The following is a 26,949-nucleotide window of genomic DNA, read 5'->3' on the forward strand; positions in this document are numbered from 1 at the left end:
CCTTTTCCTCCCCTCCATTCTTCATATTTCCTTCAGGCCACACAAATCCCCATGTACCTGATTTCCTCACCCCTGTGAGTCCCTACACAATGATGGTAACTGTACAGCTTTCTCATTTTTGTCATTGGGTTATATCCTAGAAGTTCACATGGGTTGCCTTTTTTTTTTCCCCAAAGATTTTATTTATTTATTTATTTATTTATTTATTTATTTATTTATTTATTTGACAGAGGAAAGAGAGAGAACAAGCAGGGGAAGCAGTAGAGGGAGAGAGAGAAGAAGGCTCTCCACTGAGCAAGGAGCCCTATGGGGGGCTCAATCCCAGGACTCTGGGATCCTGACCTGAGTTGAATGCAAACAACCAGTTGAGCCACCTATGTGCCCTTGGGTTGTTTTTTTGTTTTTGTTTTTGTTTTAATGTTAAATTAAGAGGACTTTCTAATTTTTTTACTTCGGTGTAAGTTTTTTCTATTTTGTGCTTCATACTAATGTTTTTAATTTTGGATAATACAGAAAAAAAAGGCCTACATGTTGTCAAACCCTCCCCGGTTCTTTACCTCAGAATTCCCTCTGTTCTTGCATTTAGGATCACTTAATGCCAATATGCTCTGTCTTATTTAGCACACTCACCTCTATTCCAGTCTCGGACCAATTTTTATATTCATGAGTGTTTTAAAGAACTCCAGCATTTCTAGTCTTTGCTACTTGATTAGCCCTTAGGTAAAAAGTTTTTCCTCCTTGGCGATATCAGTGTTTATTAATGAGTATAGTAGTCATATAAACTTTGAACAGCTGTGAAGTGGTAGGTCATTTTGAATGTGTGTTTAGCACCTGTGCCTATATTTTGGACTATTCGAAAATCCCTAACATGGATCATTATAAATAGTCAAACAGGATTCTGCCCTCCCCCAAACAACTCACATGCCAAATTGAGCTGAAAACAACAAAGTTCTTTTCCTGCGAGTGAATGGAACAGACATGATGACTTGTCATAATTGAAGTAGAACAATAAAATTTTAATAAGAATTGGATAATTTTTTTAAAAGGAAAAACCCTGTCCTACATTAAAATGCAGGAAAACACTTTTCAGATACCCATGTGGAAAAATATAGAGGCTAATTTGTGTAAAAAGAATACTATTTGTCCTAAACAGATACATTCTAGATTATAAAGGGTTTAATTTTGTAGAGCTGTGCATTCGACATATTGTCCAAAAATGCATATAATAGTATCAACCTCATGAGTTAATTTTATTAAATGATTTAATATATGTATCATACTTAGAACAGTGCCTAGCAGTTTTACTTCATTATATTATTATTTTCTTTTTATATTACTTTCGATAGTCCATGAACAAATTCAAATACAGATAATTAGGAATTACAGCACCTAGGGTAGTAGAGTTTATTCAGACATTCAATAAATAGTGTTGACTGAATAAATTAACTGTAAGTACAGCCATGTACTTTTTTAAGAACTCCAGACCTCAACACCTTTAATTGTAGGATTTAAAGGGGGGGGGCCAAAGAGCACCTCCCTTCTTGGTGAGACCACCAATTCCCTGACTTTTCCTCTCCTCCCAACATTCCCTTTTGCAAATTGTTAAACCAGTCACAAGTAGACAACTAAGTTTAATTGATTATTCACCTTTTACCGGGCTTTCCTAGGTATACCATCAGGACTAATTTTATACTCTATATCCTTTTACCCTTAGTCACCCCAAAAAGTCCAAACCTTCCAGATCACTCTCATTCATTTCCTTATCTCTGAGTGATTCTGCTATATGTCTAATCTGTTTTAAACTCCCATTTCTCTCTGACCTACCAAGGCCTTTCAGTCTGCCTTTTGGAACTCCCAATTCATCATCAGCAAAATTTTCTTTATCCTCAGATTCTTCTTTGGTGGTTCACCCTTTTTTTCTCTCACAGACACCTGGCATTTCCCTGGCGATACTGTTTTGTTCTATATCACTCACAAAAAGGGGAAATCTTATCTGTCTTCCTTGCTTATCATTGATATTTATGGGTGACTGTATCTCCTCTTTCTTTAAAAAAAAAATGTGTATGCCATCAGACAATATTTTCTACTTCCCCTCCTTTTTTAGTCATCTGCATCTCTTTCAGTCACTCCTACTCATTGATGATTTGATCACCTGGTTTACTATCTCTTCTCTGCCCACTTTTTCTGTCATTATTCTTAGTGATTTTCAGTATCCTAGTGTGATCTGTCCGAAATCTTGACTTCTCAATTCTTTGATATCCTTACCTCTAGGAATCTAGTCTTCTTCAGTTGGGTGACCCCCTTAAATCGTTACATTTAAGAACTCATTACCATTGACCGTACCACTTAAAAAATCTCATTTGCAAGCATTTCAAACTATCTGACTAGCACTTACTTTCTTTTTAGCTCACTTACCCTATTACAGTGATTTTTTAAAAATTTATCTTCTGAAGACCTTCAGCCCAACTTTCCATTATCTGTTACTCCTTTCATGCTCTCACTTCCCTCCTTGCCTTGCTCAGATTCCTTGGTCCATGATTAAAAGTGCTGCCTTTCATTAACTCTGTTGCCCTTCCGTCACTTCATTGGTAAGATTCAACCTTGGTTAATTGCAACTCTGCCTCCTCCACACTGCTCCAAAGTTGCACAATAAATTTCCAGTACTCACTTCCTGGCCCTCATTCTCAGTTGATGGTCTTACTCTGTATTCTCTAGCCTGTTGATATGAATGATCCATCTGTTCCTACAGCTCACCCTTCACTTCTTCGTCCCTTTGACTATTCAAGGACTTCTGAAATTCTCTCTTCTTCATTGCATTATCTGTCTTTCTCCCTCTACTGAATTATTCTCATCAACATGTATACCTCCTATAATACCTCTCATTAAAACTACCAAACAAATAATCCTCTTTTGGAGTGGATTGTCAAATCCGATGATCACTTGAAAGTTTTTGTTCTACCTGACCCCACAACAGCTTTTACGCAATTGATGGTTCCCTCCTTTAAATTCTTTTCGCCTTTTACTGTTGAACACTATCTTTCCAATATTCTCCCAAACTCAGTTTCCTTTGCAGTATCCTCCTCTTTCTGCCACTAAATGTTAGAGTGCCTCAGGGCTCAGTCCTTGAACTTGTCTTTTTATACTCACATTTCAGGTGATCTCATCCACTCCTGTGCCTTTAAATAACATCAGTATTTGTATCTTTAGCCTGGAGCTAATCCCCATACACTAGACTTGTCTATCTAACTTCCTATACAATATCTCCGCTTGGATTAAGTATCTGAAAGTTAACATGTCGAAAACAAGTCTCCAGTTTTATTGTTCTCCCTATTGTCGTCTTTCATCATCACTCACTGAGATGCTGAAGATAGAAACTCTTGGAATCGTTTTCTATTATTTTTTCCTATGGTCCACATTCAGTCTAATGGTAAATCCTATTGGCTCTATGTCCAGGATATATTATGATCTGACCACTTTTTACAATTTCCACAACTACTAGTTTAAATTACTTAATTTGTTGTCTGAACTGCCCCAGTAGACCTCTGACTGGCCTCCCTGTCTCCATTCTTTCAACAGTCTGTTCACCCATCAGCCAGCGTCATCCTTTCAGAATGTCAGTACCTTATTTTTAACCCTTCCATGTCATCTGATCCAGTTTATAATTCTTCTTAACCACAGACCAAAACACCTGTATGATCTTGCCCCGGCAGTACATCCACTTGTGTTTGCTACTGCTCCCTCACTTAACTCTACTCCAGCTATACTGGCCTTGTTACTGTTCCTCAAATTCATCAGTTGTGGCCATTTAAGAACCTTTATCTTGATGTTCTCTTCTCTCTGCCTGGAACATTCTTTCCCCTAGACATTCTCATGGTTCATTCCCTCACTGCCTTCAGATATCTCCTTATCTGTGCCTTTTCACAGGTCGTTCCAGGATTCTTATCTAAGGTTGTGCGGATACTCACTCCAAACATTACTCTGTGTTCTTACCTTTAAAAAACTGTTTCCTTATAGCATTCAATATTATCTGATACTTTATTATTATAAATATATTTATCTGAATTTCTTCCTTAGGCCTTCTGTGAAACATATATCACACTTTATCTAGTGTTATTCTGATCCTCTAGTTGATGATTCTCTTCCTGTTTACCCCTCTAGGAAGAGAGATTCATGAGGAGGTGAGACAGAGAGAGAAGAGAGAAATCATTCAATTTCCTTATTATTAGGATGACTGTGTAACTCATCGACGAAACTGAAGTACTTTTGATGGAAAGAGAAAACTATTAATAATTAAAGTGGGACAACAGGCATAAATATAGACTTACCAGGCAAACAAAGGCATATGGCACATCATTTATAGCCATTTATCTGCCGATTTTCCCCACCAGGCGGCAGGTCTAGTCACACCAAGACATCTCCACCTTGGACCATTCTGAATTGGCCTAACCTTCCTCTATACATGTTTCATACATTTAGACTCATGCGTAATGATAGTTGTATTTTGAAGTGTTAGATCAAATTTATATATTTTTCTTCATCTCTATGGAATGAAATTGGTTATATTCAGCAATATAATGCCTTCATATTAAACTAGAATATATAGAAAGTAGGGAGACAGTCCTCTTAAACTACTTTGGAAATGCTGACTTTGATAGAATAGCTTCTAGGAGAATAGTTAGAAATAGTCTCCTTTGGGTATTGGCTAACCAAGAAACCAAGGTTGGTATAAAAACTCTTTTATACTGGTTGTGAGGTGCTGCCTGTTAGCACTGTTTAAGTGCCCACTCAAAAGGCCACTAAAGCTAAATGGTAAGATGGAGACCATGACTCGGATTTAGAAATTAATTGTTCCCCTTTTCACCTGAAGAACATTGTGAAATTTCTATATGTACCCACTAAAAATTTGTTCAAATGATGTTTAAGACCCAATCATTTGTAGAGTAGGACACTTTAGAAAAGTATAGAGATGAAGATTAAACAAAAAATAACTGTTTACAATGGTTATATAAGCCTTTTTAAAAATACCAAATTGACCATAGCGTCCAGCAGTTGCACTCCTTGGTATTTACCCAGATGTGTTAGTATGTCAACATGAAAACCTGCACACATTTATAGCACCTTTATTTATGATTGCCAGAACTTGCAAGCAACCAAAATGTCTTTTAGTGGGTGAATGGATAAATAAAGTCTGGTACATCCAGACAGAAGAATTTATTTATCCCTAAAAAGAAATGAAAAAACATGGAGGAACTTTAAATATGTATTACCAAGTGAAAGAAGCCAATCTGAAAAGGCCACATACCCTGTCCTTCCAACTGTATGACGTTCTGGAAAAGGCAAAACTATGGAGACAGTACAAAGATCAGTGGTCGTCAAGGGTTAAGGAAGAATGATGATGAATAGGTAGAACACAGAGGACTTTCAGACAGTGATACTATTCTGTATAATACTATATTGGTAGGTGAATGTCATTATAAATTTGTTACAACCCATAGAATGTCCAAGAGTGAACCCTGAACTGTGAACTTTGGATAAAGTGATGTGTCAGTGTAGGTTCATCATTTGCACAAATGTACCACTCTGGTGGTAAATGTTGATAGTGGGAAGGCTCTGCATGTGTGTGGGTGTAGGCTATATAGGAGCTCTGTACTTTATGCTCAATTTTGCTTTGAACCTAAAAACTGCTTTAAAAAAATAAAGCCTATTAAAAAAGTTAATATCTTAATGGAGATAGATTAGCTCTAACTTAAAAAAACTAGTTTTTTAAGAATAAAGAATTATTATATATATATAAAGAATAAAGAAATTTTTTTAATCTCTTTATAAATAGGAAGTATGTTGTATTCATCTTTGTAGCTTCTGTATAGTGTCATGATTGTTAGATGGCCCTTTTGTCAAGGGCAAATAGGTAGAAAGAGAAATTTCACAAGCTGCAGCTTATATATTTTTAATAAATTCAAACAAGTTTTAAAGTTAACCTTTTAAATAATGTGTTAGTAACAGTGCTGAAAAATTATCCACTTCTCATGGGGTCAGGATAAGAGATTCAGCCTTTGTAACATTTTGCCTGTATTTTCAAGCAGTGTGTGTTTTCATGAGATTTGTACTTCATACTTCTTATCACAACTATAGTCAGTTTATTTCAGGTAATCAGTTGGTAATGATTTGTTTAATATTAGCTGCTGAACCATAAGTTTTATAAGAGCTGATAGTACAAGATGTGTATTTTCTTGTATCCCCAGAGCCTCGCATGGTGAATGCACTTGATAAGTATTTGTTGAACTAATAAACAAATGTTATATACTTGTTTATTTTCATTTAATCTGATGCTGGCTATAAGGAAGTTTGGAGCTTCTGAATATGGTTTGGCCACTGTAAATTTCCCAAGCCACTTTTATGTAGAACTATGGCTTAAAATTCTTTAAAAATTTTTTTAATTAAAAAAGTCTACACTACAAGATTTTGTAAAATCATGTATATTTCAAAAGTAATCCAAAGCTCTTTGTGAAAAAATTAGGCATATGTATTCTTATACATATGAAGAATTTAAATTCTTATCGTTAAAATTTGACTTAGATTCATTTTCTTTAAAGATTTTTTTTTCTGTGTTATTCTTTGTACTTCCTGGCACTCTAATTTAGATTACATTTCAGTCCTCCATTTTTATATCAAAATTTAGAATTTTTATAAAGGTAAAAATAGTTGTTCAGACCATGTGGAGAACAGTAGTCTACAATTATCACCTTATTTAACAAACTTTAAATAAACCAACTGATGTAATAATTTTACAGGCATATGCAAATCAATCAAAAAAGACTGGACCTATTTTGTGCAAGTATAAACCAACTGGCAATGACATCTGGAGGTAGTGGAATTTTAGGAAAGCCTAAACACAACTTCTTCTGCCTCTAGATAAATGTGTTTAAAAGATTTTTCTCCCTACCTCTTAAAAGGAGTCCTGCCTATTAATTCTTTATCCTTTAGTAAACCCCAATTTAATACTATTTCTGAACAATGTTTTTTAGTTTTTGTGACATCTAAATTGTGGCTATTGATTCAGCCAGCTCTGGAGTGTGAAGCAGTTATTGTTATGACAGAATAGGACCAGTAGATTGCCTTACAGATTTTTTGTTGGTCTTGAGAGAAATAACTAGAGATTATAATCTGAGATTTGGATCAAAACAGATCCCAGCCTCATTTTTCTGTATTTAACTCTGACTGATCTTTGGTAGAACCACCTAATGTATCAAAGTGTTATAAATTTGAGGGGCGCCTGGGTGGCACAGCGGTTAAGCGTCTGCCTGCGGCTCAGGGCGTGATCCCGGCGTTATGAGATCGAGCCCCACATCAGGCTCCTCCGCTATGAGCCTGCTTCTTCCTCTCCCACTCCCCCTGCTTGTGTTCCCTCTCTCGCTGGCTGTCTCTATCTCTGTCGAATAAATAAATAAAAAAAAATCTTTAAAAAAAAAAAAAACAAAGTGTTATAAATTTGAAAAAGAAATCAGTTTGAAAGTATTTTGAAAGCTAGAGGTAAAACAAACAAGATGCATACCGATCTTAGGAATTAATTGCTTCATCTATACTAAATACCATAAGCAGGATTTTGGAGGGGGGTAGGAGTGGGAAGGAGAACAAAAATCATGTAATTTAAACACTCTTCCCAACCTGGAAGGCTACATACAGTATAGAGCTTAAATTCTTTCAGTTATAAGAACACTGCTTTATTTTATAGGCCTTTTTTGTAAAAATATTTTATAGAACTACAGATGAAACTTGAAATTTCCATGTGTATTGTTTGTTTTTTTTACTCTCACTTCCATGATCTTAGGGGAGGAGTTGCATATTTTTATTATCATAGATAAAGCATTGCAACAAAATTAAAGCAATTGTAATTAGTAAAAACTAGCCTGAGTATCATGAAGTCATTTTCTGTTTTCTTCACCAATCTGATCAGCCTTTTTTTCTTTTTTAAATCACCAAAGTGGGAGTCAGCACAAATCCAGCCTGCCACTTGTTTTTGTAAATAAAGTTTTATTGGAACACAGCTATGTCTATTTGTGTATTGCCTATGGCTATTTTTAAGCTACTACAGCACAAAGTTGGGTAGTTGCAACACAGAAACATGGCCCATAAAGTCTAAAATATGTATTATCTGGCCCTTTTTAGAAAATGTTTGCCAGTCCTTGAGCTAAGGATTGAAGTATTCTGTTTCTTTTTGGGGTATTGTATATTGTCTTTGCAGTAAAATATGATAGTAACAGTAAGGACAAAATAACTCTTTATGAAGTATTTTAAAAAGACAATGTAGCATTCTGGTAGAACAAACTGTCTTTGGAGGATGGTGGCCTGAGTTTAAATCTCCTTTCTGCCATTTACAAGCTGTAGCACTTTAGACAAATACACCTAAATTCTCTGAGTCTCTTTCCTCCACCTGTGGAAAATAGGGATGAAAGTGTTACTTGCATCAAGATTTTGTGAGAATTAAATGAGACAGTACAAGCAAAGCCCTAATAATACCTGATAATCATCATGATTACCATCTTCATCACCACCATTATCATTAGTTCCACAAAATAGTCTGTTTTTTTAAGTGAGGAATGGAAAGGTAGGAGAAGCAATCTAATTATAGAACGATAAAAAATTGTGTTTTAGCCAGAGGTAACCTTGACAGGGTCCAGCCAGGAAAACAGGAACTACAGCAGTTATTTTAACAGAATGTAATATTGGGGGGAGGGGGGGCTTAAAAGAGAATTGGAGAACTGAAAAGGAAAAATGAGAACACCAAAGTAAAACAAGTAGTAACCACAGGAAGGAGCTGCCATATGTGGTAGGGACCTAGGAACAAGTTGAAATTAGAACCTAGAAGTTTGGAAGATGGGCACCATAGCTTTTGAATATAAGCTGTCAGTAAGAAATACTTCCTAATATAGTTTTAAAAAGAGAAGAGGGGCACCTGGCTAGCTCAGTTGGAAGAGCATGCAACTTTTGATGTTGGGTGGTGAGTTTGAGCCCCACGTTGGTTGTAGAGATTACTTAAAAATAAAATCTTAAAAAAAAAAAAAAGATGAAAATTTATTGAGCAAATATACTTGAGCAAGACATGTTTATTTTCAAGTAGGACATTATTAGGCAATTAGCTATTGCTAGATAAAGAAAAATATGAAACTGGCAATTCTTTGGCATTTTTATATTTTTGAGACTTATGCCCTAAGTTCATCAAATGATGGAACATCTTGAACACCTTCTGATTAGTAGTGGCTACCCAAGCACACAGAAAAATCTTTTAGCAATATCTGCTGTGTATATTTGATATTTGAATAAAGTCAAGAAAGAAGTAATGGAATTGAGCCATGTAATGGCTAGGGCAAGAGCATTCTAGGCAGAGAAATAGTAAATAAAAGACTGAGACCAGAACATGGTTAGGGTATTTGAAGAACAGCAGGGAGGTCAGTATGGCTGAAACAGTAAGTGGTAGGAGAATAGTAGAAAGGCAACAGGGGCTGGAATCGTTAGGGACTTGTAGAAGAATGAATAGGATAGGGTGAATGCATGATTACTAGGAAGCATAGAGGGCCCATTTTATATTTGTTATCATGAAGTCCATGGCTGTGCAGGTTTCTTTAACCATATTCTGGTTTGAAAATCAGGTTAAAGTATATTGCAGTTTGTAGTTTCACACCTACTTGTTAATTATGTAACCATTTCTTTAAATCCAAGTTTAAGGTCTCTTTAAATTTTTGTGTTGTTGACTCATCCTTCTACCAGTACAAAGTGACGAGCTGAATGCTGATAGAATACCATCTTTTCATAATAAAAAGAATGATAAACTTTAACTCAGTATCATGAATCTTGCAAGCAGAAATAGATTCATGAACTAGGTGATCTGTCTGTGTGAAGTAACGAATTTGTACCCATGTTTCTATAATAGGATTATTAATCACTAGATCTATTTTCTGATCTCCCCTTTGTTATTTTAAAATCGAAACTTTGTAATTTAATACTGTTAGTGATTTGTTTTAAAATGTACCTGGTTTATTGATGTTTGCTTCTGAGATAATTATAATATGGATGTCACATGCAGCTGGTTCAAATAACATTTTCCCCCTGCACCAGTTTATGTTGAAGCTGTTTACAATAACTGTGGCCCAAAAAAAGTCATCTGAATCAAATAAAGAGTCAGATTTAAGTAATGAAAAATACCTTTATTCTGAAGGTACTAGATTCCTGTTGAGTGTAGTGATTACCAAGCAGACTTTTGATGAATCTACTGTGCTGTATTTTATTCTTCTATAAACATGCAGAAGGCTTGCCGGATTTTTTCTGTTTTCTACCCCCTTCTTAAATAGCTTCTTTGACATATGATCAGAGAAACGTATCTCATTGCTGCATAGTAGATACGGAGGAACTTGGACTAAGAATATTAACTATGCCATACAAAACCAAAATAAGGTACTTACTGACCAACAGTGGCACAAGAGTAATGACTTTTCCATGTTATCTACGATATTAACAAAAGATTTGCTAATTCGTGTATTTCATTTTCCCTAAATGTGGTATAAATTTATTTAGACCTTATTGAATCTTTGTATATATTCTAAGCTCAGTTTACCTCATTCATATAACACGTTAATGTTAGATACAATTATAAATTATCCTGTAGTATGATTTTGGTTATCTTTCTTCAGAGTTTCATCTTATGCTATGAAAATCATTTTAATAATTTAGTGAGAAAACATTAGAAATATATTTATATAGCCTTGCATATCTTCTCTGCTTGGGTCTAACTATGATGTAAAAGATCATTTTTAGTAGCCATTGTGGGTGTTATTCTTTTTTTTTTTTTTTAAGATTTTATTTATTTATTCGACAGAGATAGAGACAGCCGGCGAGAGAGGGAACACAAGCAGGGGGAGTGGGAGAGGAAGAAGCAGGCTCATAGCGGAGGAGCCTGATGTGGGGCTCGATCCCATAACGCCGGGATCATGCCCTGAGCTGAAGGCAGACGCTTAACCGCTGTGCCACCCAGGCGCCCCTGTGGGTGTTATTCTTAATAGTCCTTCCTAACTCCCAGTTTCCCATTAGTCACCAGATAACACTAGTTGTACATTCGAAATCTATCTTGGTTTGACTACTCATGTCCATTTTCACCAAGCCATTGATGACCTCTCGAGAATCTGGATTATCACAGCAGCCTAATTGTCCTTTCTGTCTCTTCCTGTATCAGTCAGGATTCGTATGCACATATAAGAACCTCTTGAGCTATTTTAAGCAGAATGCGATTTAATAAATGGGGGCTCACTCAGTATACATTCCTGAATGTATCCTGAATTGGTTACTACACCTGGATTGGTTATCAGCTGTGACTAGGAAATTGTGTGTGTTGATATGTTGTTTGAAGAGTTTCTCAGCAGTATTTGCCTTCTTAAGAGGCCAGGGGCATTTATTGTTGCATGAATAGAGATGAAAGAGGGTGGTTCATAGTCATAAATGTTGATGTACAGTATACATTATGCACGTGACTGTACCTAATAAGGCTTCAGGCCACTTTAATGAAAATCTGTTATATTTTAAAAGCTGATTTTGTAATTTTAAGATTTACATTGAATTTAAAATGTAAAACTATGAAGAAATTTAATGAGAATGTCTAAAAATGATTGTTAAAACACTTTCCCAAAAGCTGTCAATTTCATACTGTCATAGAAAAAGTACTTTTAAAATATGTACAATCCAATTACTTTACAGAAATTTACAATTTTCTGCAATGTTCTTTGAGACACTGTTAATATTATAGCCTCTGTTGTCATGGAAACAAGTCTCTGAAGGCAGCCTCAGAGGCTAATGATTCTATGGTGTTGCTATGGATAGAAACAACTGAGACTGTTGTTAGTCACATGGTCATGATTAAAAAAAAAAAAAACTCTTTGGAGCTGATCTTATTGAGTGATACAAATGGAGCAGGAAAAGGATAATGGTATAATAGTTACCATTGCCTGACGAAATATGTATATGTATATAAGATTTTTCAAGTTTAAAATGCTTATGCTGAATTTCTCCTTTTCTGTAATAACCCAAATATAATGGTTACTGTATTTTGCCGTCTCATTGTTTACATTAGAATCGAAAGCATGACATTTTCCATTTTAGAATCTTCTACAACACCCCAGAATTTTACACTGCTCTAAATTCTGCGCTTAAAATATCCTCTTACCTTTTTAATTTTACTCTATTATTACTCTGTTATCAGATCTAACATCTATGCTGTTCTGCATCACTCAGCCTTCATTTGATTATCTATTATTTGTTTAGGGCTGTATTTTCGTTTCAGATGGACTAAATGAATTATTTTGTTGTTCTGTAAATCTTTGTTACCTGAATTGGTTATCAGCTATGGCTAGGAAATTGTATGTATTGATATGTTACTTGTTTTCGAAGACTTTCTCAACAGGATTCACCTTTTTTAAGAAACTGGCAGAAGCGTATGTTCTTTTTCAAAGTACTTGTTCATTGCCCTTTAGAGAGTCGGGTGGATTAAGATGGCGTAAGTTGTTTTAGGATTTTTTTTAAATGGTATTCAGATCCTTATCTAAAGGAGATAGCTTTATTTTTTTTTTCTCAGTTTTTTTTTTTTATTAATAATGATTTTTTATTATATTATGTTAGTCACCATACAGTACATCCCCGGTTTTCGATGTAAGGCTCGATGATTCATTAGTTGTGTATAACACCCAGTGCACCATGCAATATGTGCCCTCCTTACTACCCATCACCGGTCTATCCCATTCCCCCACCCCCCTCCCCTCTGTAGCCCTCAGTTTGTTTCTCATAGTCCATAGTCTCTCATGTTTCATTCCCCCTTCTGATTACCCCCCCTTTCTTTATCCCTTTCTTCCCCTACTGATCATTCTAGTTCTTATGTTCCATAGATGAGAGAAATCATATGATAGTTGTCTTTCTCTGCTTGACTTATTTCACTAAGCATTATCTCCTCCAGTGCCGTCCATGTTGTAGCAAATGTTGAGAACTCGTTCTTTCTGATTGCTGAGTAATATTCCATTGTATATATGGACCACAACTTCTTAATCCAGTCATCTGTTGCAGGGCATCTCGGCTCCTTCCACGATTTAGCTATTGTGGACATTGCTGCTATGAACATTGGGGTGCATATGGCCCTTCTCTTCACTACGTCTGTATCTTTGGGGTAAACACCCAGTAGTGCAATGGCTGGATCATAGGGTAGCTCAATTTTTAACTTTTTAAGGGACCTCCACACTGTTTTCCAGAGTGGCTGTACCAACTTGAATTCCCACCAACAATGTAGGAGGGATCCCCTTTCTCCACATCCTCTCCAACAATTGTTGTTTCTTGCCTTGTCTATTTTTGCCATTCTAACTGGCGTAAGGTGGTATCTCAGTGTGGTTTTGATTTGAATTTCCTTGATGGCTAATGATTTTGAACATTTTTTCATGTGTCTGTTAGCCATTTGTATGTCTTCATTGGAAAAGTGTCTGTTCATATCTTCTGCCCATTTTTTGATTTGTTTATTTGTTTCTCGTGTATTGAGTTTGAGAAGTTCTTTGTAGATCTTGGATACCAGTCCTTTATCTGTAGTGTCATTTGCAAATATATTCTCCCATTCCGTGGGCTGCCTCTTAGTTTTTCTGACTGTTTCCTTGGATATGCAGAAACTTTTAATCTTGATGAAGTCCCATAAATTCATTTTATCTTTTGTTTCTCTTGCCTTTGGGGATGTGTCATGAAAAAGGCTGCTTTGGCTGATGTCGTAGAGGTTGCTGCCTATGTTCTTAAAGGAGATAGCTTTAGAAGAGGCTTAGAGCCAAGGTTACAGTGAGGTTTAAACGTAATAAATATTAAAGGATTTATAGTTTATCATAAAGGGTTATGAAGAGCAGCTGCCTAGTGGAGGAAATTTTTGTGCTTGACCTTGAAATTTGACGTAAGCATTTAGCTCTTATTTTTATGTTAAAGTAGATTATTAATCAGCTAATATCTGACCCCACTAAAGAGGCATAAGGAAACTTTAGAGGTGATAGCTGTATCGGTTACCTTAATTGTGATGGTTTCACAGGTGCATGCATATATCCAAAGTCATGAAGTTGTTTACATTAAATAGGTGAAGTTTTTTGAATATCAGTTATACCTCAATAAAGCTGTTTAAAAAAAAAACTGAAGTTATAAAAAATAATGATAAACTTTAGACTTTTTTTCCTTTGATACTTTGGATGACTGCAGCAGTTATTTTGTAGCGTATCGGTCAATTTGGGTTTGTCTGATGTTCAGTGACTGGATTCAAGTTATGCATCTTCGATTGGAATTTCTTAGAAATGATATGTTTTTATTATATCCTGTCAGGTAGAATGGTTTTGATTTGTCCCATCCTTGGTAATGTTAACTTTAAGATAGTATCTGCAAGATTTCTTCACTGTAATTAATAAACGTTTTTAAGAGAAATGCTTGAGTGGGTCCATGTTCATCTACTAGAATGAAATGGAAGGTTCATTCAGCAGCAGTGGAATTTTTACATCTGTTGATGTTTTTTGAATGTATTATTTCTGTGATGTTTGCCAAATGATGATTTTATAACTCTAGAATTTCTCTACATCTTTTAGTTGGCATTCTTCTATTAGGAAATGCTTTCTGTACTCTTCATTTATTTTTATAATTATTAAACCAATATGGACTCTTGGAATCCTGTTTTTATTCAGTGTATGCCATTGTTATCTTTATTTTGAATCTCAAATTGTTCCCAGTCTGACTGATGAAAACCCTTCACGCTAACTCCTGTGTCTTTTGTCCTACCCTCATTATTCCTTGAGCACTTCTGTATTTTCTGGCACAGCAGGTTGTTCTAGAATCATATTGTACTTGCTAAGCTCTAGCACTGAAATTCAAGCCATTTCTCCAAAGACTCCTATTTATTTTTTTATTTGAGAATGGGTATTTAGAAACCATGATCTGAGTGCTGGGTGTGTTCATGCTATTGGTGTGTTACTGCCCCCAGATCATCTTTGTGGGCAGAGCTAGGGAATATATGTACATATAATTTATGTACATTCCTGTCTGTGTTCCTATGTCTATATATATTGAAAACCATGCATTCATACTAATACCTCCAGTTCTGTTCTAGAACCTTAGGTATCATGCTAATTTTTTCCCTTTCCATATTTGTAACTCCTTTCTCTGACATGAGGAATCTTGTTCCCATTATCCTTTATATACGCATTTATTAGATCAAAATCTCCTGTATGTAAGCATTCTCCCATCACTGCTCCTCTTGGTGGGACACCCTCCTTACTCTGCCCAAGCTCCAGCAGATCCCCTTTTTACTCCACTGAGGTCCCTAACTTCATGCCAGATGACTCCTACTGCCACATTTAGGTTCCAGCAAAACACATCAGGCTGCTGCCACTGCTCGGCCCATGTGGACACCCTCCTTACCCTGCTCAGGCTCCAAGCACCCTGTGCTAGACCACTGCCACCCCTCTACTCCCTGCATACAGACACTCTCCTCACCCTGCTTGGCTTCAACAATCTGTACCTTCCTGTTAAGACTTTACCTACACCAAGGTCATGATGATATTCTGTCATTATTATTTTCTAGAAATCTAATTTTTGTACTTCTCTCAATTGTGTTAGCAAACAGTCTGCAATTAATCTTTAGTATTGTGTAAGGTAGAGATGGGATTCATTTCATTTTCTGTATGTATACCCAGTTGATCAAGTGGCAGTTCTTTTAAAAGTATCTTTTTCTCACACTTTGTTGTAAATCAGGAGTCAGAGCCTCTGGGTTTTCAAACATTTTTAAAAAGTGATATAAGTATTAGACTGAAAGTTGGTTAGCATTTAAGTGATGCATTTTAAACTCATGTGGAGTTTAAAGATTTTTTTTTATGGAAATGATATATAATTAGTGACTAGAGTCCCAACCAGACCTACAGGGACTTTATTGACTTACAAACTGTTCTTACAAATGATTTTTAATTGTTGTGTAATATTTAATCTTATGTAATTATCATTATTTATGAACTTAACCTTTCCAGCACCTTTGGATATTTAGGATATTCCACATTTCCCCAAGTATGAACAATGGTCAATAGACTGTATTACGATTCTTAGAATACTAGAATTAAGTCTAAGCGCTCAGACATTTTTAAGGCTGTAGATAATTACTACTAAATTGCTTTTCTTTTTTTTTTTATTTTAATGATTTTTTTATTATGTTAAATTGCTTTTCTTAAAGTTTGTATGAATTTATATATCCAACAACAGGAAAGGACCTGTTTCCATGCATTAAAATTTGCTTTGAGTTTTTTTATTGTGGTAAAATATATCTAACATAAAATTTGTCATTTTAACCTTTTTTAGTGTATAATTCTGTGGCATTAATTGCATTCACAGTGTTGCAACCATCATATTAGGTTTCCAGAACCTTTTCATCACCTCTCACAGGCTCTGTGACCATTAAGTGATAACTTCCCATGCTCTTCCCCCTAACCTGGTAACTTCTCTTCTACTTTCTATCTCTATGAATATACCTATTCTAAATATTTCATATAAGTGGAATCATACAAAATTGTCCTTTTGTGTCTGGTTCATTTCACTTGAAAACATAATGTTTTCAATATACATCTGTGTTGTACCGTGTGTCAGAATTTCATTCCTCTTTATGACCGAATAATATTCATTATATGTATATACCACATTTTGTTTATCCATTTGTCTGTTGATGGACACTTGGGTTGTTTCTACCCTTTTGGCTGTTGTGAGTAATGCATTGCTGAACATTGTGATGTAAAGTATCCAAGTCCCTGTTTTCAGTTCTTTTGAGTATATATACTTAGGAATAGAATTGCTGGGTTATATGGTAATACTGTGGTTAGCTTTTTTGAAGAACCATCCAACTGTTTTCCACAGCAGCTTACACCATTTTCCATTCCTACCGACAGTTTTTGAGGATTTGTTTCTGCACATTTTCACCAAGGCTTGTTTCTTCGTTTTCGTTTTTCTTTTTTTATTACAGCGTCCTAACAGGTGTGAAGTGATATATTGTTGTAACTTTGATTTGCATTTCTCTAATTTGTTGAGTATCTTTTCATGTGCTTATTGGCCATTTGTATATCTCCTTTGGAGAAATGACTACTCAAGTCCTTTGCCCATTTTTTAATTCTCTTTTTGTTGTTGAGTTGTAAGAGTTATTTATGTATTCTGGCTATTAAAGCCTCATCAGATGTATGACTTGCAAACATTTACTCCCATTTTGTAGGTTGTCTTTGCACTTTCTTGATAATGTCCTTTGGTGCACAAAATATTTCATTCTGATGAAGTCCAATTCATTTATTCTTGTCACTTATACTTTTGACATATTTAAGAATCCACTGTCAGATCCAAGATCATGAAGATTTACCCCTATGTTTTCTGGTTTTATGAGTTCTAGTATTTATAATTCAGTTGTTGATTAATTTCTCATTAATTTTTGTATATGATGTGAGGGTGATATAACTTCATTTTTTGGTGTGTGGATATCCAGTTGTCCCAGCACCATTGTTGGAGAGAACCCATACGTATTTGATAAATTTTGATTGATTGATTTGATAGACCAAGAAGGTCTACATTGTAATTTTAATTTGTATTTCTTTGTTAGGAAAAGCATAGTTTGGATTTCAGCAAAGTTGTTCTTCCTGTTTTAAGTCTCTTTTAATGCACCTTGTCCTGTTATCAGTTTGATTTTAATGTTTTTCTTACACATGTAGAACGTGTTATTGGTATAGTAAATGTTTATGAATTAATCCAATTTACAAGGATTAGGACAAGCTACAGAATACCTCTTGTTTTACATTTACATCTTTGTAAAATTAATTTAATCAAGCCAGATAGAGTAGCAAATAAAATATCAAAGCCTCTTAGTTTATGTCACTAGAGTTCCTCTTTGTTGATTTTTTCCAGAATATGTCTGGCACATAATAGTTACTCAATGAATGTTAGTTGAATTAATGACTTTAAAGGCAATTGTTTTAAAAGATTTAATTATTTATTTGAGAGACAGAGCAAGGGCACAGGGGGAGGGGGACAAAGGGAGAGGGAGGGAGAAACTTAAGCAGACATCGTGCTGAGCGGAGCGCAGGGCTTGATTCCACAAGGCTGAGATCACCACCTGAGTCGGCTCTTAACTGATTAAGCTACCCAGACACCCTCTTAAAGGCCATTTTAAGGCAGGTTATTGCAGTTCTTGATAGTAGAGGTCAATAGCATAGATCTTAGGAAGTGGTATAGATTTAAGTCCTTTGAATCTTTTGTGAATTTCTAAGCCACAGTTGCCTGCCTGATGGGCTAATAAAATTGCTTTTGACTCCTTGAATGTAAGGAGGAAAGTAGTCAAACATATTCTTAATGCTGGAAAAATACTTTGTAGTCTTCGAAATGAGTGTTTTGTCTCCTAGAGGAGAAAATTCTAAGTCATTATCTTTTATTATTTTCATTGAAACATCTAAAAAGTAGTCACTCATTTTACAGTTCTTAAAATTATTATTAGTGGTGTAATGATTTCTAAAATAATTTCTGAAGAGCATTTTCTCATTTAATTTGAAGTAACATATTAATATTTTACCTATTTCTCAGTTATTTCTGAAAACTATAATTTATGACAAAATTTTCTGTTGTGTGTTTTTCTTTTATTTTGGTATTTTTCCTGATTTTTTGTCGTTGATGATTTTTAGCCAACAGAAGCTGTACCTCCCTCTTCTCCCACTGTCCCTGTGATCCCTGTCCTGCCAGTCCCTGCAGAGAATACTGTCATCCTACCCACCATACCACAGGTTTTTATTAGTTTCTTTTTTCTTTATAAAAATTTCATTTGCTTTTAATGTTTCATTTGTATTCTTTTCAAACTGTTTTAACTATTTCTTTGTTAGATTTAGTAATTCATTTTGGACTTCAACTGGTGTTTTTAGGGAATTAAATATTTGGGATTTAATATAAAATGGGTTCAATATGTGCCATTTTTAAGGTTAACTATGAAATAGGACACATTCTAAACTTTGTAATATTGAACCTCCTTAGATTTGTATGCATTTTGTACTTATAAATTTGTTTGAATCAGTTTTTATTTGCTTTAGGAAATTTTATTTTCTTAAGATAATAAAAATTATTATCCTCATATTCTACTGGATGTGTCATTCATACAGCTTTTTGTTTCCCAATATATATTTATCTTCTTTGGAAATATTTGTTTTTCTATCATTTGGTTAAATAACATTCACATTTATTAGTTAAAAATAAGAGCCCATACATGTAAAGTACATGGGAATTCTTTGTGCTATCTTCGCAACTTTTCTGTAAATCTAAAATTATTCCAATAAAAGTTTATTTTTAAAAAGGTAATGTTTGTGTGTGTACACACACACACACACACACACACACACACGGTGGAATATTACTCAACCATAAAAGAATGAAATCTTGCCATTTGCAGTAACGTGGTTGGAACTAGAGTGTATTATGCTAAGCAAAATAAGTCAGAGAAAGACAAATACTGTATGATTTCACTCATACGTGGAATTTATGAAACAAAACAGATGAACATATGGGGGGTGGGAAAGAGAGGGAAAGAAACCTTAAGAGACTCTTAAAGATGGAGAACAAACGGGGCTGATGGAAGGAGATGGGGGATTGGGCTGGATGGGTGATGAGTATTAAGGACAGCACTTGTTATGATGAGCACTGGGTATTGTATGTAAGAGGTGAATCACTGAATTTTACTCCTGAAATCAACATTGTACTGTATGTTAACTAACTAGAATTTAAATAAAAATTTGAAAATAAAATAAAAAGATAACATGTGACAGTCAAAAAATAAAATGAAATGCTAGACAGATGTTAGAGAATATGAACTTTTTTAGCTTCAGAGCTTCAGTAGTTCAAGGGATGACTTATTAAGATACTAACTATCCTATCAACTAAGTCATCTAAAGCCAAAATAATGATAGTAGTATTGCATATAGTAACTCAGATCTCTATTGTAAACAACCTCAATCTCATTTAAAGTATAAATAAATGCATCTTTGACTATTTTTATCATTACTGATCTGTGCATAAAATCTAGATAAAAATAGTATGCTTATTGTGTAAGTTCCATTGGGAGTAATATGAGATATCAATTGTGATTACTTGTTGCAGTGCCCTTCCCCTCTCCTAAAAAATGAAAATCAATGGGAACATTATGCAAAATAGGATTCTAGGGGAGATTACAGATACTACACTAAGACTTCGGTCTGTGTTATTATGTTACTACTTCTACATAATCTTTTACTCTATGAAAATCATTAAAAGTTAAATCATTGTAAATGATTGAATAGATAAATTCAGATGGATTTTTTCCTCTTTGTTGCAGAGAAGAAATTGAATTTATAAATAAAATATAATTCTAAGCAAGCAGCCTATGTGTTATGTAATATTGTAATAATATAACATCTCTCCAAGCATCTAGGATTTAGTAATACAATATTTTTTTCAAGTAGGGGATTTGGAAGTTTATTTTACTCTTGTCACTTCGATTCCTCTTTTGATGTTAAAGTAGTTTCCTAAAATCCTTTGAAATTTTGTAGTATTTTCTGTTCTTATATTCCATGAGGAACCTGTCCTTTCCTGCTCAAAGATCTCTGACTTATTTACTCCAAGTGTCCCTAACAACATCACACTATATTTGGAAATTGTTGAGACATTACATAGCCCTGTAGTTATAAATGAGAGGTCTTAGAGGCAGATTGATCTGGTTTGGAATTCCAGTCCTACAACTTTACCAGCTGTGTAACTCTGAGCAGTTTTCTGAACCACACTGAGCTTCTGTTTACTCATCTGTTAATACTGAAGATGATGGTAGTACTAGCTTGAGATGTTGTTGGAAGAATAATAACGTATGTGCAGCTGGCACATGATCTTGGCTGTTCATATTATTAGTGTTATCTCATATTTCTTTGAGACAGTGAACCAGGGAACAAGTTAGAAAAACAAACGAGGATATGTGCACAAGAGAAAGGCTTATTTATTCTACTTTGCCTCATTCTAAGTTTTAAATACACTATGAAAAGTCCATGTAGGGTAGATTAATCATGTATGTTGTATAATGCGAAGAGCCTACAGGTGTGCCTCGTTTTTCCAGAATCAGTAAGTGTGTTCCTGATTAATCAAGTATAATACGGACATTATAAAAATTAGTATAACTGATTAAAATGTCCTCAAATAAATTTGAAAGCTATGCTTAATCTATAACACAATTTTTAACATTTTAAATGAAAATAATTTTTCTTCTAAAGATCTACTACTTTACATTTTAGATGCATCAGGATATAATAGATATAGAAGTAGGAGACACAAGATTTGGAGTCTAGTCCTACCTTTGCAATTCAAATAAGTTACTTAACCTCTACATTTTATACTCCCTTCATCTATTAAAATGGGGGATAATGCCTCCCTGACTACTTTAAAATGAGTTTGAGGATTAGGCAAGTTAGATAGAAACCCTAATTATAGACTGTGTGTGTATGGTCTAATTATTTGTAGAAGTTTTGTACTTTTCAGAGTACTTTTATATTGATCTTTTAAATTTTTGAAAGCTTTTCCACAATAGGAATTATTATACTTATTATACATAGTGATACAGAAGGCCTAATGATAATGAATGGCTGCTTGCAAGGTTGCATGAAGAGCACAGACTTTATAGTGAGACCTGACTACCACTTCCCGGCCTCACCCCTTTCTGGCTGTGTGATAGTGGAGAAATGACTCAGCTTCTCATAGCCACAGTTCTCCACATAGATACTGACCTATTAAATGTCTTTTTTCCACCCCAGAGTAAATGATTTGCTTGAAACCAGATGCTTTAGACTCTATTTCTACCAATTTTGGGGATCTGTCATGTAATTAAGATATTGTTAAAAATGCTTTGTAACTAATTTGTGTGTGTAAAATTCTTTGTACATACTCGTTTATGTGCTTTTGGAGGGATTGGTGTTCATTCAATTTTTTGTTATTGTTCCAATCATGTCGTTACTAAGATGAATATAACATTGTCCTTGACCTCTAGGAGCCTATTGTCTGTGCGAGAGACAAGTTAACAATTCCCACATGACATGAGAGTAGTTACATAAGAGGTACAGCCAGTGCAGACCATTTTTTTATTGCTTTTGGACCATTCAGGTTTCACAAAACATCTGAGCATTGAATCTCAAATCATTTGATCATTAGTATAATCTAAAGTATATTTTCATTTTACTGGTAATCTTAAACAGAAGAGCATACTTCGAGTTACCTTGATGACCCTTTTTAACTACATACTACTATCTGACTGCAGTGCCCTTATTCTGTTTGTATTTTGAGGGGTTTTTTTGATTTGTTTGTTTTACATTATTTTCAAATTTCAGACTTAAGAAAGTTTCAATAATAGTGCAGTGAATTCCCATATATCTTTACCCAGATCCCCCAATTCTTAACCTTTTACCTACCATATTTGCTTTATCATTTCTCTTCCTATATAATTATATTACTTTTTTGAATCATTTCAAAAGAAGTTTCTCTCCCTTTTACTTCCAAATACAGATATTTTATAACACTATATATTTTTTCCTAAGAACAAAAATACTACCACAGTATATGAGCTATATCAGAAAATGAACATTAGCATAAAAGTAGTATCAGATTAATCTGCAGACATTAATTATATTTTGCCCATTGCCCCAATAATGTTTTTTGTAGGAAAAACAAAAATAGGTCCAAGATTTTACACTGCCTTCATGACACTTTAGTCTCCTTTAATCTGGAGTAGCCCCACTGTCTTTCATGAATATGGCATTTTAGAAGAAAGCAGGGTAGTTATTTTGTAGAATATATTTCAATTTGTCTTTAATATGTCTTTTGCATAATTAGGTTGAGGTCATATATTTTTCCCAATTTTTTTTAGTTGTGGTAAAATACATAAAATGCAAAAATTTACCATTTTATAACCATCTTTAAGGTTACATATCAGTGGTATTTTTTGAAAGATTTTATTTATTTATTTGAGAGAGAGAGAAAAGAAGGGGAAGCAGCAGAAGACAGAGGGGGAAGTAGGGAGCCTGATGCGCGGGTCTCCATCCCAGGACCGCAGGATCATGACCTGAGCTGAAGGCAGACACTTAACCAGCTGAGCCACCCAGGCATCCCTACGTATCAGTGATATTAAGTACATTCATATTGTTGTGCGACCATCACTGTCATCCATTTACAGAACTCTTTTCATCTTTCGTATGTGAAAAACCCACTGCAAACATTGTAGTCAGTGGTGAAAGACTGAAAGCATTTCCTCTAAGAATATATAGAAAATAAAAAGTGATGTTACAACTGCTGCAATAATATTAGCTTTTGTAATTTCCCTTGTATTTATCTTTACCGAGATCTTTATTTCTTCAAACACCTTGTGTTACAGTCTGGTGTCTTTCATTTCAACCTGCAAAACTCTTTAGCAAAGAATTTTTTTCAGGGCAGCTGTACTGGTAATGAACGTGCCCCCCACCAGCTTTTGTTTATCTGGGAATACCTTGATTCCTCCCTCACATTTGAGGAACAGTTTTGCCAGATACAGGGTTCTTGGTTAACAGAGGTTTTTATTTTAGTGCTTTAAGTATATTGACCCACTGCCTTCTCACTTCAGAGTTCCTGATGAGAAACCTGTTGATAATCTTATTGAAGATCCCTTGTATGTAATGAGTCACTTTTTTCTTGCAGCTCTCAAAATTCTATGTCTTTGTCTTTCAACAGTGTGATTTCAGTGTGTCTCAGTGTGAATCTCTTTGAGTTCATCCTATCATGAGTTTGTTGGGCTTCTTGAATGTTTGTATTTATGTGTTGTTGTTTTTTGTTGTTATCAAATTTGGGAATGTTTTGTTCATTATTTATTCAGATATTTTCTCTGTTCCTTGATCTCTCCTCTTCTGGGACTCCCATGATCTGTGTGTGGGTCTGTTTAATGGTGAACCAAGATCCCTTAGAATCTGGTCATTTTCTTTAGTTCTTTTTCTTTCTTTCTCAGACTTAATAATTTCATTGTCCTATCTTTAAGTTTGTTAATTCTTCTGCCTGCTCAAATCTGCCTTTGAATTGCTCTATTGAATTTTTCATTTCATTTATTGAACTTTTCTGTTCCAGAATTTCCTTCTGATTTTAGGTTTTCTGTCTTTTATAGATTGTTCTATTTTATCTTTTAAATTTTTTCCCATTTTTTTCATTTTCTTTGTCCACCTTCTTAGTTCCTTGAACATCTTTAATATGGTTGTTTCAGAGTCTTTGTGTAGTAGATCTGGCGCAAGGTTTTTTTTAAAGGCCTTTCCCCTTCCTTCCTTCCTTCCTTCCTTCCTTCCTTCCTTCCTTCCTTCCTTCCTTCCTCTTTATCTTTGAATGGACCACACTCTGCTGTTTCTTTGCATGCCTTTTGATTTCTTAGCTGAAAACTGGATGTTTTACTCTTATGATGCTGTAATTCTGGAAATCAGATTTTCCTCCTTTCCTAAGATTTGCTGTTGTTTGTTTTTATTTTTTTTGTTGTCGTTGTTGTTTTGGGATTTTTTAAATTATTGTAGGCTATCTCTGTGCCAAGAATCAGTCTGCAGTATAAACTTAAGGTCTTCCTCAGGTCTTTTTTGGGCCTGCACGGTAACATTCTAATTTCCCTTGTATATGTGGCTGCTTTTGAATATCCTAGGTTTCAGTGTCTGACTCTCAAAAGGGAAAAAGAGAAAAATGACATGGTGGGAGGAAATGTTTGCCCTTTAAATCCTCTGGAGTCACTTCAGCCATAGGGGAAGAAATTTGTATCAATTATGGGCAGTTCAATAATGGCCACTGCCTCTTTGTCTGCACTCCTGTGATCAGAAGCAGCGATTAGTGATCAGAGCACAGATCCCATATATTTGAAGGATAGTTTGTTTTTGTTTTTGTTTTTTTGCCCCTCCTGGTTTGTGCAATTTTTGTGCCAGCTGCTCCAGGAAACTTGCCCAACTAGCTGTTACAGGGCAGAGGGATGGGAGTAGGATAGTTGCTACTGTGCTAAGAGCTGAAATTGACTGAATTAACCACAGTTTACCATCCAGTACTTCCCCTGGAAGTTGCAAGCCTTCAATAGACTACTCTGGAATTCAATAGAATTCCAAAATAGTTACATCACATAGATTCTGCTAGGGCAATTATTGTCTGGGTGACAAATTTGTGGTGCTTCCTATTCTGCCCTCTTCCCAGAATCCATCCTATTTGTTTTTACATTCACTCTTACTTACATTGATCCCCTAAGTGATAGCATGTAACTTTTAATGCAGTGTGTCTCAAATTAGAATCCAAGATGTGTTCTCTGGGGTTTGTGAGTTCTTCATATGAAAAACACTTGTTTATAATTTAGTAGGGGAGAAGGAGACAGACACTAAAATAGCATAATGAAACTTTGATAAATGGTAAGAAGGAGAAATACAATGCACAGCATAAAAGTATTTTCTAAACTCCTAATTTTGACCTGTTTTTAAATAGCTAGATTTTAGAATTATTTAAAGTTTTTTTTTTAAATGTAATATTACTTTCTGAAATAGTGTAAGGATGCTGCAGTGTGTTACAGCAGCAATCCCTGTGAGACCCATTATTAATGAAGTGGAATACTAAAAGTTGCATGAGCAAAATTATGTTTCTTAAGTCTTGTTATTGATACTTGGTCAAATTCTTTAGGGGTTTGTTAGTTCCTCTTTTTTAGAATATCCCTGTCACTTTACTAACCCCTACCCCCATCTCTAATCGTATTGTAGGACTTCATCATTGTTCTAGTTGAAACATACACAATGGTATATGTTGTTAATAAATAATAATAGATTAACCATAGGTTTCTATGGTTTATAATAAATTTTCCTTTGTATTTGCTGGATCCTCACATAGTCCTCTTGGGTAAAGGCATGTGTTGCTATCTCTGTATAGATGGAGTACATGAGTTTAAATAACACTTGTGACTTACCTATATAGTCAGAGTTACTGAATGGTAGAGTGAGATAGAGACAGCACTAGAACCAAGTCTTTTGATAAGTGTCACTTGAAGCAAGGTGTGGGGGAGGGGTTTCTTCATTTGAAGTAACTTTCAAGTAGATTCTTCTCCAGTCTTCTTGTTGTTTAATTGACTCCTAAGTAAAGCTGATAATTTTATGTCACCTGTTCTGCTACCCATTGTCCTGGTTACAGATCCCAAGGTCTTAAACTAGTCAGATTTGCTACCATTTCTGATTTTAGCACTCTACCTCAGCTGTTTTAAAGTATGTGTTTTCTGTGGCCAAATTTTTCTGCATCTCTTCTTTTAGAAGTACCCAGTTCTTTAGCTTTGTTGCTAGGGTATTGTGTCTTTCTGAATTGTGTGTCATACCCTCCAAACCCATTCAAATTGTCCTACCCATTTATTTGCATTCCTACCTCCTCCAAATTGGAGAGCTAGGGAGTATTACTTTGTCAGATACCATTTCTGTATTTCGTAATACAAGAATTTAGAAAATCTCAAGTTATTAAGTAAAAGTATAGTTTATTCCAAGTTAAATGTTTTTATGCTATTACTGCTAATGCAGTCTTACATATTTTTTATCTTTATTTTAGGCAGCTAAACTTGAGGCAGTCAGATCATGCCTCTTTGAGCTTCCTTTATATAGGCTCTTATTTGAGTCCATCTTTTATGATCTTTTTGAAATAGCTAGGTTTTCTGAAATTCTTGCTTAATCCTCAATGTGAACACTCTTTTTTGTCCAATTTCATGTTCTTTGTTACCATCATTTCCCTTCAATTACGATCATTCACTCATGTTAATTCTAAAGATACATCTAAAAATAACTTATTGTACATATATTACTTATCTGTTCTTTAAGTCAGAATTACAAATTATTTCACTAGTCA

At 34.8% G+C, this 26,949-nt stretch overlaps 1 protein-coding gene across 12 annotated transcripts in view; it reads left to right on the forward strand.

The window, feature by feature from the left end:
* Nucleotides 1-26,949, forward strand: part of DLG1 (discs large MAGUK scaffold protein 1) — a 257,844-nt gene that overhangs the window by 118,263 nt on the left and 112,632 nt on the right. For 8 of the 12 annotated variants that reach the window (XM_026496015.4, XM_057306847.1, XM_044383028.3 and 5 more), the window contains one exon: nt 18,732-18,830. The exons of the other annotated variants lie outside the window; for them this stretch is intronic. In XM_026496015.4, coding sequence (XP_026351800.2) covers nt 18,732-18,830 — 99 coding nt within the window. The remainder of the gene's footprint in view (nt 1-18,731; nt 18,831-26,949) is intronic. 12 annotated transcript variants of the gene reach the window in all.

Source organism: Ursus arctos, unplaced genomic scaffold (assembly GCF_023065955.2).
Source record: "Ursus arctos isolate Adak ecotype North America unplaced genomic scaffold, UrsArc2.0 scaffold_4, whole genome shotgun sequence".
NCBI lineage: Eukaryota > Metazoa > Chordata > Mammalia > Carnivora > Ursidae > Ursus > Ursus arctos.